At 50.8% G+C, this 12548-nt stretch overlaps 1 protein-coding gene across 10 annotated transcripts in view; it reads right to left on the bottom strand.

The window, feature by feature from the left end:
* The window catches only part of ZNF385C (zinc finger protein 385C), a 181023-nt gene that overhangs the window by 67905 nt on the left and 100570 nt on the right, over positions 1-12548 (bottom strand). Inside the window, exon 1 of one of the 10 annotated variants that reach the window (XM_044999511.1) lies at positions 10297-10578. The exons of the other annotated variants lie outside the window; for them this stretch is intronic. Within the exon in view, the coding sequence (XP_044855446.1) occupies positions 10297-10306 (10 nt within the window). The 5' untranslated portion in view covers positions 10307-10578. Of the gene's footprint in view, positions 1-10296; positions 10579-12548 lie in introns of those variants that run through there. 10 annotated transcript variants of the gene reach the window in all.

The following is a 12548-nucleotide window of genomic DNA, read 5'->3' as shown; positions in this document are numbered from 1 at the left end:
CTGACCTGCTCAGCCATCTCCTCCAAGGGTCGCCAAAGCCTGGCCCAGCGGGATTCTCGGAGGACACGACCGGCTGGGTTCCTCTTTGATACAAAGCTGCAGACCACAGAAGACCCAGACCCCAGCAAGCTACACTATCCTGGCAGCAGGCAGAGGCCCCAGTCAAGGCCCGGGACCCACTGCGCTAGACACTGCAAGTACGCAGAGTACGGGACTGTTCCTGCCCTGCGGGAGCTTACCACCCCGGCCTGACGCCCGCACTGCATGCTGGGATGCTGCAGCCGCTGCAGCGGGACGTCCTTGCGCAGGTAGGAAAGCTGGGCTCGTGGCCAGGGCACTGGACTGGGAGTCAGAGACCTGGGTTCCGTTCCCAGCTCTCCCATGGACGTTCCCACGGTCACAGGGGTCTGTGTGTGCCTCGATGCCCCAGCTGTAAATCGGGGCTGGTACTTCCCTCCTCACAAGGGCATGGGGAGGATTCAATCCAGCTGCGGTGAGGCGCTCAGCAGAAGGCCAGGTAAGCCCCTGGACAGAGAGGCTGCACCTCCCTTGCTGAGAAAGTGCCATTATGCTGACTAGCTACGTCCCATGTGGGCCCCGAGGGGAGCACCCCTGCCCCCCCCGACCTGCACAGCCACTAACAAGACCAAGCTATTGTCTCTTATTTCACTCCTTTGCCAGGCTTGGCACCACCTTTTGCTACTGACGTAATGTGACAAGGAGGAAGCAGTGAACTAAGCTCAGATGACATCCCAGCTAACTCCCAGGCCACGGCTGCAAACAGGGTTAGACACAGAGGAAGGAGGAAGAGGTGCTAGGGTGTTTATTCCTTCTATCTGCTGAAATGCCTGGACTTTGCCAGCGACTCCTGTCCCGACACGGCCGCCATCTCGGGACACTTGCAGAATGCCAGAGGGGCCTTCTGTACCCCTCCTCCTCCCCCCAAACCCGGACATTGCTAGAGTAATGAATCACATTCGCCCGTCCTAGCACTTCATCGGTCACGGAGCTGGAGCCAGCATGTACAGTCCTTGCGGCGCAGCCTGGCAACGAGGGAATTTTTTGTTGGATCAAGAGAGAGACTCAAGGGCCGATAAGATCACTTCCTCCCACTTCTGTCTACTCCCAGCCTCCCAACTCCTTACGGGCTCTTGACCGAGAATGCCCCTTTCCGACTGCACATCTTAATCTGTAACCATGGCCATTTCAACCACCAGCTAATTAGCTGGAAATTGGCTTTCAGAAATGCATCCCTAAAACCAACCCCCCCTTCCCTGCACCTGGGACGGGCTTGGAGTGCCTGTGTTTTCAAGGTGGCCCCAGGCCTGGTAAACCAGGAGTTCTCTGGGATTTCATCCCCCGATAGCCTCAGCATGTGGTTTCATTCCCTGCATTCACACAAACCACTGGTGCAAAGATCTGACTTGTCTCCTCAGAGGAATGCAACTTTGTGGCGGTTAACTAGCTTCTCAACAGAGGAAAGGAGCATGGCTAATCCTGACCTGGGGCAGAGTCAGGAAGGAGGAGGAGGTAACTGTCAAATTCTAATTCTGTCTCCTTTACACCCTGAGGCAGGCTCTCTCCCCTCCTCATTCCCCCGCCCTTTTTTTTCCCTTTGTGGAGGGGAAGGAATGTTTCATGAAAGAATGGAAAACAATCCCCTGATCAGTTCAGCCTCTATTCCAGGCTCTGTTTAATTTATAAATTCTAACCCAGTCCAATTTGTTACAGCCAAAGAATAATTGACGGAAATTAAAAGGGAGGAAAGAAATTTAAATTGTGGCTCTTTCACCGTTCCGGTGAAATAACTGATTCAGAGCAAATTAAGCAGGTTCCTTTCCCTCCCACCACTTTGGCCTGCACCTGTAGGAGCACGCAGCTCTCTTGCTGCAGCGCCTTCTCGATTACCTACCATTGTTATTCATTATTTCTGTAGCACTCAGAGGCAGTGCAGGGGCTAAGCTGTGCATGCTCAGCGAGAGACAGTCGTTTTCCCCAAAGAGTTAGACAAGACTGATTGGGAGGGGAAACTGAGGCACAGCCAGGGAAGTGACTTGCCCACAGTCACACAGCAGGTCAGTGTCAGAGCCACAAACAGAACCCAGATCTCCTGACTCCCAGGCCAGTGCCCCAGGCCCTGGACTGCAGTGAGTCTCTCTGAAGAGGGATGGGGCACACACTGAAAGAGACCCGGGGATTTAGAACACGGTTTAGCTCAGGGTTTCTGACTGTCCAGCGAGGGGCCAATGCAGCCCTGCAATTCCCTCCTCACTGATTGCAGGGGGTGGGGGACGTCTGCAGACTGCACTGGGCCATGGGGCTCGGGCCGGCTGCCTATACTGCAGGCAGCCCCAAGCCAATTCGCATGGGCTAAACCTGGGCTGTGAAAACCTGTCTGTGCACGTTTAGAGACATGATGAAAATCTGCCCCAATCAATGTCTGTCTCAGTATTTACATGCGGGGTCGCGGTGTGCTGACAAAGCACCAGCGAGGGGGTTTGGTTTGGCTTGTCTAGCACCTTTGGCAAGTAACGTTACTGAATGACAAGGTATCCTGTACGTGGCACGTGCTATAGGTACGTGGACACCGTCCAGCCCCCGCTCGGCCAGTGTCCTCGCAGTGTAGCCCCATTGACTTCAATGCACTTCCAGTTTACACTGGTGCAAACAAGAGGAGGATCAGCCCCATTTACATGCTACCGTGTAGTTACCTGCAGGGCAGGGTGCAATTCGCACAACACGGCCTGGCAACGGCCCAGCACCAAGGAGCTGCTTCGGGGGCGAGACTTCCAAAATGGCCCAGCTATGTAAAGCAAATAAAGACATACACACACCCCCCCAACACACCCCTAGCCGATGGGGAAAGGTGACCAGGCAACAAGACACGCAGAACCAGCCAGGCCCATATAGCTGCACTTACGCAATGTAGCATGCACTACAATGGTGGCTTTTTCGCGTACTATCGGCCCATCGTGGCCCTGCCCTGCTCTCAGCCAGGGCGCAGGCGAGTGCTCTGTTTATGGTGGAACAGGGTTCATGCACGTGGAAGTGGACACAGGCAGCCTCAGAGGCGTGTCTGCACAGGAACAGACGTTTAGAACAGAGCATCATTCTGTGCCTTACCGGCAGGGCTGCTGCTGGTAACACTCTGACGTCGTCCACCCTAAACGTCAACCGGCCTAGACACTGGTCGCACTCAAGTCCCCAGCTCTTCCAATCACCGCCTGAGTTTCTTCTCCCCCTTTGGGTGGCTATTTAGGCTGGAAGCTCTTTGGCGCAGGGCTCACCTAGGCTGTGTGTCTGGACAGCATCCAGCACAAAGGGACCCTGGTCCTGAGGGTCGGGAGGTCTTTAGGCACGGCCATAAGACACATAATAAAGGATCCCAATCACCAGAACCAGCCACAGCAGCGACCCCCGAACCCCGCACTGTGCCTATGGAGCATTCCGGGTACGTTCTTTTGGAACAAACCAACCAACCAACCAAAGATGCTTACAGGGGAGGGGGGCTGAAGAGAAACATCAGACTACCTTCCCATCATCACCTCGGACTTCCGATACAGCGGCACACAATGACCTGCAGCACCAGCCTGCAGAAATTTCATTTTAAAATATTTATCTGTATTACGGTCGCATCTGGAGGCCAGAGCTCCATTGTGCCAGGCCCTGTACAAACATCCAATTAAAGAGGCAGTCCTTTCCCACAGCAGAGGGAGCTCAAGGAAACCATGAGATGATACTGGTCAGCATGAAACACAATGGTCACAGCTAACCAGCTGCCTAGCCATTGTCCAGGGCTGTCCAGGCATCACAGCGGAGAAGAGGCTGAAGGAGGAACACAAAAGAGGACCACGAGGTGGCTTTAAGAGTCTGTTTCAGGGCTGAGACTTCCAGAGGGCGGAAAAGACTTTCAGACCCAGGGAACCCAGCTCGGTTCTCCCTCTGATTTGTAAAACAGTCAACAGCTCTTTGCTTTTGAAATTTTTCATCAAATTTCTGCCTAGAGCCACTTTTCACAGAGCCTTGAAAATGGAGTTTGTAATGGCTGTACAATTATATCGCACTCCTCTAAGCTCGCCCCAGAGCTAGACGGGCAGTGGTCAATGCTTGGAATCAAACACACATTTGTCATTATTATTTAATTGGATTTTTATTTCTAGTTCTAACCTTTCATTGTAAATCTGCCCCCACCAACTGTACTGCCATATTCACCTAAGACGGACAAACACGTAGCAAGACTTACTCTCCTACCATCTAGCTCTGAAGAGGTAAAAGAATCCAAGAGATCTATTCAATGCACAATTCCAGCTATTAGCTATAGGTTTGACAAGCATGGATCAATGATGAAATGGACCCACCTAACAGCAGGGCTGGATTAACTCTCCTCTGGGCCCGGGGCTATTAATGAACATAAGGCCGTTCTGTGGTTACATTTCAGCCTTAAAACATACAGAATATAGTTAAATTAATTCAAAATAGCCGACTTCTTACCATAGAACAGCTGTTATATTAGTTTCTTTCTGGGAGGGAGTTTCGGTGCAGGAGGGACATCCAGGCCGGGTCAGAGTGTTGGGGTGCAGGAGGGGGTATAGGCTCTGGGAGGGAGTTGGGGTGCAGGAGGGGATTCTGACCTGGGGCAGGGGGTTGGGGTACAGGAGGGGGTATAGGCTCTGGGAGGGAGTTGGGGTGCAGGAGGGGATTCTGACCTGGGGCAGGGAGTTGGGGTACAGGAGGGGATTCTGACTTGGGGCAGGGGGTTGGGGTGCAGGAGGGGGTATAGGCTCTGGGAGGGAGTTGGGGTGCAGGAGGGGATTCTGACCTGGGGCAGGGAGTTGGGGTGCAGGAGGGGGTATAGGCTCTGGGAGGGAGTTGGGGTGCAGGAGGGGATTCTGACCTGGGGCAGGGGGTTGGGGTGCAGGAGAAGGTGTGGGCTCTGGGAGGGAGTTGGGGTGCTGGAGGGGATTCTGACTTGGGGCAGGGGGTTGGGGTACAGGAGGGGGTATAGGCTCGGGGAGGGAGTTGGGGTGCAGGAGGGGATTCTGACTTGGGGCAGGGGGTTGGGGTGCAGGAGGGGGTGCGGGCTCTGGGAGGGAGTTGGGGTGCAGGAGGGGATTCTGACTTGGGGCAGGGGGTTGGGTGACTCAGATTCAATTTGTGATGCACTATAGCCCCCTAGCTCCTTTTTGGCAATATGACCAATTAGCCAGTTAGTCCCCAGTTTGTAGCTGCGCGTTTGATTTTTTCCTTCTAAGTGAAGTACGTGGCACTTGTCTTTTTTGACTTTCATCTTGTTGAATTCAGGCCAATTCTCCAATTTGTCAAAGTCGTTTTGAATTCTAATCCTGTCCTCCAAAGGGTTTGCCACCTCTCCCAACTTGGTGTCATCTGCATATTCTCCATTCCATTATCCAAATCCTTAATGAAAATATTGATTGGTACCAGACCCAAGACTGACCCCTGCTGGCCCCCACTAGATACCAGTTTGACTGCAAACCATTGATAACGACACTTGGAGTATGGTCTTTCAACCAGCTGTGCACAATTTAATCTAGACCATATTTCCGGATTTTGCTTATGAGAATATCATGTGCGACTGCATCAAAGGCCTTACTAAAATCAAGACATATCACGTCTAGTGCTTCCCCCCTACCCACCAGGCCAGTAACTCTGCCAAAGGAGGAAAATAGGCTGCTTTGGCATGATTTGTTCTTGACAAATCCACATTGGCTCTTCCTTATAACCCTACAATCCTCTAGGTGCGCACAAACTGATTGTTGAATAATTTGTTCAGTATCTTTCCAGATATCAAAGTAGGGTCTATAATTCCCCAGGTCCTCCTTGTTCCCCTTCTTAAAGACAGGAACTACGTTTGCCCTTCTCCAGTCCTCTCGGGCCTCACCCATTCTCCGTGAATGCTGAAAGATAATTGTTAACAGTTCTGAGACTGCTTCAGCTAGTCCCTTCAGTACTGGGAACAGTGGGAGAGGGCTCTTCAATTTGCTATCAGGAGCACAATTTATTAAAAATTTCAAAAACGTTCAGTTTTGCTTGAAATATTTATTATTAGAAATCCATTATTATCCATCACTTGGCGTCTTTAAATCAAGTTTGCTCTAGCTCAGCCAGAAGATATGGGCTTGATGCAGGAATCCCTGGGTGAAATCCTCTGGCCTGGGTTATACAAGAGTCGATAGTGATGCCCCCATCTCTGAAAGGGGCTGCCAGCAGAGGAAACCTGGTTCAATAGACTCACTAGCACAATCTTTTAAGATGCCAGCTGAGCGCTGAAATTAGCAAATGGATGTTCTCTCCGAGACTTTTCCAAGAGTTATTCCCCTCGGATGGAAGTAACTGCTGGGGAAATTCACCCCAAAGAATATCAGAAAAAGCAAGGTTCCAGCATTTGATGAAGAGATCCTGAAAACCAAATCCCACAGCTGAAATGGGATGGAAAATGAGGCATTCGACATTATGCTGAGAACGCATCCAGATTAATTCTTTCCTCCATTAAATCCTGGCAATGACAGGAGAGCAACATACCCAGGTTTTTAAGGTAGCTAATAATGGAGAAGTAAAAACAGAAGCCATTTGTGGGGAGATAATAGTAGTGGTTGTTTTTTGCGGCATCCACACACAAAGATGTTCTTGAGAAAGCGTTCGAACTGCAGGCCCTTTTGCAGATGGATAGGAAGATTATTGGTTTAATGAGACATTTCTCTTCTGGAGAGAACAGAAAGCATTAGTATGCAGTCAATTAAAAGCAGCCAAATAAAATATGGATCAATAAACCCCAAATGTTTTCAGAACCCAAGCATGACGCCACCCAACGATTTACAAGATGGCTCCCTGCTACCACGCACCAGCCCCATCGCAAAGGGGCAGTGCTGCCCTCAACCATACTCCTAGACACTCTCGTTCTACGGCTGATGTGTCCAGTTCAGACGACTGATGCCTTTCTATAGTGGGGGTCCAGCAACTCGGGCAGCTGCACCACTGCAAACCCGCAGTGCAAACGGCAACGTTTCACTTTGCATCAGTGAAGCCCACCCCTGCTTGAGACCGAGGTAGTTAGCTGTGGCTTCCCTTGTCTACACTAGTTCCGCTAATGCCAGTTGCTGCTGAGTCCAGGCTAATCCCAAGTACACGTCACTAACGTGCCACAGTGGTGCAGTTGCACGGCTGCAGCGTTTGAAGCGTAGACCTGCCCAAAGCCAAAGTGCCTGATTCAATGTGCGCTGAAGTCAATGCGCCTCCTTCTGCTGACTTCAGTGGACATTTCAGCCAGGTGCGTAGGGAGATGCCTGCAGGTAAGCACATGGGTTGTCCCATGGGAGTCAATGAGATGCACTCAAGTCCCTGGTTGGACTGGAGCCTCAATGAGGCACAGCGCTGCTGCAAAGATCTTCATCCCAAGCCATCAGCTTTAGCACCTGCACGGCAGCACAACTCGTTCAGGTGCTCGCGTGGGGCAATCAGCCCCAACGTCTGCCTGCCCAGAGACAATGGGGCTTAGCGCCATTTTGAGCCGGAAGAGAATTTAAAGTTTTGCTGACTTTGGGTGCATTTTATTTCATATTCTTTCTATTAAAAAAACCCAACACAGATTTCAAAACCTCTTGAGGGTTCCTGCCTGCAGCAGTCAAGACAAAAATCAAAAAGAGTAAGTGGGGTAGATCCACAGCTAGTGTAAATTGTCGCCGCACCTTTGACTTCAGTGGAACTACGACAATTTAACCAAGTGGTAACAATGACAAAGCCTCATAAAGGATTCAAAAGCCTTACCTGAAATGCAGCTAATAATTCCCACCCTGGTGGAGAAGCTTGCAGAACCCATCCATTAATACAGTCAAAGTTACTCCGCACTTAGGCTAACTCAGAACTCCCATGGCCAGCTTTTAACTCCACATGCTCGCACACTTTTACCCTAAAATGCCCTAGGGAAATGGAATTTTTTTACTCTAATCCTTTAGATATTCAGAACATTCTGGCTTAGAGGTTTCACTCTCCCTCTGTGTGCTTCAAAACACCACTTCAGAAGAGGAGGACACTTTACACACGTCAGGAAGTAAACAGAACTCAAATAAATATGGCTAACAGAATATATTCTAACAAAACCTTTGCAGCCCTTTCCAAAATTTCAGGGTACCCCAGTGCAATACGATCCTATACAAAGGGTTCCATTAAACTACCAGGCACTGAGAGGATACAGTACGTTACTGCACAGTGCCCTTTGGTGAGAAATTTTCTGGAGTAAAATGATTCTCGCTGTTTTGTCATTTGAGATGGAATACTGAAAAATGAGAGAGGCAAAGGAAATAGAAAGAACAGGCAGGTGGTGGCGAATAAGGGAAAACATCCCGAGGAAGTGTGTTATCATGGGCCAGGATACAGGAGAGTTTGTATTTTGAAATTTAAAAAATAAAAATATGAAGATTTCAGAACATTAGGGTAAAGGCAAGCTATATTTCTTAAACCTGCTTTGGCTAACAAATATCCTAGATAAATATCCTGAGAACTGTTACTTGTTCCAGAAACACAGGGAAAGACAGCTCACAAAAGATGGATTATGTTTCAAATGATTAAAAAAATTAAAGTGATCTATGCAAGGCAGCTGACAAGCAATGCCGTAGTTCAAAAAACCCAGCCAGATGTGCCAGTTTAATAACATCCGTGTTTCCGTGGACGCAACTGTCTTATAAAACACACACAGACATAAACATGCACATGTACGTGATATAGTAACAATCTATAAATATATATATATAGAGAGAGAGAGGCAGAGAGCAGGAACCATCCTATACGTACCAGCTGTACAGACACCCATAACACTGACAACAAAAACAACAACATAAGACACGGGAGTGAAATGAAAATGCGAAGCTGGGTCATTTACCGGCACGGTGGAAAGTTAACAATGATAATAATAAAAGCACAGAACCAGGGCTCCCGCGTCTGTAAGCGAAACCAGGCTGGACGCAAGCGTTCCAGTTACACTTTATTTGTCGCTGCAGCTTGACTCAATGAGCCTTCTGCAGGCAGAAAACACCAACTAACCAGGATCAGCAGAGCTTCTTGCAAGCTTTTGAACTGGGTTTTCTTCAAAGCCGTTGCCTGTCTTCTCCCCCACCCAAGCTCATTTCATATGAAGAGCACAACACACTGGCATCATATTCCAAGGAAGCAAAACAGAAACCGGAGGATGCGCCAAAGTAAAAGCTGACCCCCAAATGAAGAGAGAGGACAAAATAAAGCTCACGTCAGCATGCAACCTGTTTCTCAGAGCCCTGGGCAAAATCAATAGGCTGCAGTGAATCAAGCCCAGCTTGAATCCCACCGGTAATTAAGATTAAAAGCTGAGAGCTGAAGAAACAGGTTGCGCGCGTGTGTCTGGGGGGAGGCTGACCATTCTGAGGGCGGACTGATGCAAGACTTAACCCGTTCTAATAAAAAAAGACACAACCTCCGTTCCAATGGGTTCTCAAGGGATGGAAATGGAGAGGGATCTGAATCCACTTTGCTTGTAAACTGCAGTTTAGGATTGCCTAGTGCTGAGAGAGGGGCTCGGAGAGGTTCAATTAGGCAGAGGATATGCAGGTATCATGCTCCTATAACCAGGCACCATTTCCAAGCCAGGACTTCCCAAGTTCCATGAGTCTCCAAGGCTCGTTCCTGACAGCACAACGGTTCACATCAATATCTGTGTCACTAGTGACCCTCAAGCCAAGCTCATGAGGGGGACGCACTTCGGGGTCCGTAATCTTAGTTGAACTGGCCTCAGATCGAGAGGACACAGGCCAGTTTTTACAACTTGCACCTTGATTTGATTTCATCTTTCTGGGCTCACGGGACTCTATAAAAGCCCATTGCAGGCGGCTGTGATTAAAGGCTGCACCGTCTCTGCACAGAGGAGTGAGTGCACCTGGGACGTTAGCAGCACAAACATGCCTGGACTTCCCCGAACCATTCGCAGGCAGACATTCGTGGCGCTCTTCCTAGTTCGATTTCTTTGCCATCATTGCTGCAAAACTGGCCAACCCCCCAGTGCTCTGTGCAAGCTTTTGTGATGTCTGCGTAACACGCGCCCACGAGAAGCTTCCCTCTAAACCTACCCTCGATTTTCAAGCCGTAGCACAAGCTGAGCTAACAGCTTTCCACTTCCCGCTGATTAAAAAGCCGACTGCGACAGGAGCCCGGGGAGGGGACTGTCCAGCTTTCACGTCGCCGTTACATAAAAGACCACCTAGCAGGCTGCCCGGTGTTGGAAGCATGAGGAAAGGAAAGTTGCATTTCACTTACCTAAAAGCATTTTGCTCTGGCTGCGCTGCCTCCTCGCCGCTGGTATCCCCCTGCGTGTATTTACTAATGCAGCTGCATGGATTGCCAACAGCCGCCTGCTCCAGAGCAGCGTGCCGCACAAGTGCCCCCTTCCTTGGACTGATCCACTTCTACCTCAATTAAAAGCTTAATGCTCTACCGAGCCGTGCCCTAAGGAGGGAAACGCCACACTCCCCCATTCACTGGCCGTTCCTTAGCCCAATCAGAGGCACAGATGGGGAATTAACAACTGTAGCCTCTCCCAGCTGAGGTCCCGGCACACAGAGCTGAGGTATTAACATGAACATTGGACGGGAGGGAGTATCAGAGGAACTGGAGTGAGAATGCCCTCTCGCTCACGCTCTCTTTCCTTTCCAAGAGGGGAGAACACACAAGCACTCTCCTCTCTCCAACACTGGCTCAGAGTAAACCCCGAGGCTGCCAAAGCAAAGAAACTTTGAGCGGGAGAGAGACACACCCCCAAGAACCAACCGCTCAGTTCCTCACCCCCTGCTAGAGCCCATCACATCCTCCTCTTTTAGGGCTTGTGCTGCTCCAGGAAGGCATGATGGAGAGGCCAAGGGCAGGTGGTCCGATTCCAGAGCCACCTGCTAAGCTTTGCTCCCTGCTCTCTGCAGTGCTGCCAAGTCTCATGAGTTTGTCATGAGTCTCCTGAAACCGATTGTTGTCTTTAAAGCCCCAGCTCCTGGAGTCAAGTGGATCTGTGATGATTCCAGCCTTCATTCTTAAAGAGAACGTACATTTCCAACCCATGTGGCTGTGGAGAAAGCTTCAAAATGTGACCCCAGTGCCCCATAAAGGCTCAAAGAGCAGAAGGCAAATAAAAGAACACCACAGCTATTGTTTTTACAGAATCTCATGATTAAGGCTACGATTTAGTCGGGTATTTTTAGTAAAAGTCCTGGACAGGTCACAGGCAAGAAACAAAAAATCACAGCCTGTGACTTATACCATAAATACCCCGGATTGAGTCTTGGGTGGGGGACGCTGCCGGGGGGAGCTCGCGGCACCAGTGGCGGGGGAGGGGAGCCTCGGGGGGGGTCCTATGCCAGGGATGATTTGGGTTCAGGCTCTTCCACAGCAGAATGCAGATGAGGCCAAACCAGTCTCCTGACCCCACAGCCACATCCGTACTGTGGCCAGCGCGGTGGGATTACTCACAGTGGCAACGTGAAGCAGGCTGTATTTGCAGGAGGCAGGGCTTGGCCTGTGCACTCACTGCCTGGCACACTGGGGTTGAGACCTGCTCAGGACTCATTTCGAAGCCCCACCACTGTGCCAGGCCAGTGGTTCCAACCGGCCCCCTGGGAGCCTTTGCTGACATTTGCACCCTGTGTCGACCCCGCGCACAGAGGACGCTGGCTGCCCGCCATCATCTAAGGCCCCGTCGCTTTCTCCCTCCCCCCGTCCAAGAGTCACTGCATAGATAAGACGAGGAGCAACAGCAGGTGTCCCCCTCGCCGCTCCCCATCTGCCAGCCAGATGTGCTCAGGAGCTCAGAGACGAGAGGCAGGGACAGAAGCCAAGAGGAGGGGTTTGGGCTCAAAGGCTGAGCCAGACGATGATTATTATTAGTGCCTGCAGACAACTCCATGAGATAACTGCTGGCAATGTTACCCAGCGACCCTCGGAGCAGCTGGCTGGCTAGTGCCAGGACACCGGTGTGCTACCAGCGACAGAGACAAACTGCTGTGAGGATCTGCAGGCAGCGCAATCCACACACCGAGCCTGAACGTAAACCTGGTACTGAAGGGAGCGGCCACAGCTCGGACTGGGACCGTTTTCCCAGACACCGGTGCCCTGGCAGGGTACCCAGCAGCTCTGCCAGACACACACACACACTCCCATGCACCCTGCTTCCGGCTGCGGTCTGTGCAATGCTGGTGATTGTGCAATGTGACTCAGATTCACGGCTTCATCCCCTTCCAACTCCTCCAGGTGCATTTGTGCCCAAGGCAACGCCCGAAGTCCCCAAAGAAAATCTGACCGCGGAACCTTCATTCAATTCCGCCCTGAGTCCCTCTCCAGCGCGCTAAGGTTTGCCTGACTATCAGTGTCTTTGGGGCGCACGATTCCCCGCTAACCAGAAAGGGAATTAAAGCCAGACATGAGTGGGTATCAATTAACATACCCAGAAATAATTAGAAACGATTGTCCTTCAGAGCAGCAGGATACATCACACGCTGCCTAGTGTCTAGCTCATCACGGCCACA

This window comes from Mauremys mutica, chromosome 25 (genome assembly GCF_020497125.1).
Source record: "Mauremys mutica isolate MM-2020 ecotype Southern chromosome 25, ASM2049712v1, whole genome shotgun sequence".
NCBI lineage: Eukaryota > Metazoa > Chordata > Testudines > Geoemydidae > Mauremys > Mauremys mutica.
This window is presented reverse-complemented; position numbering and strand designations above follow the sequence as displayed.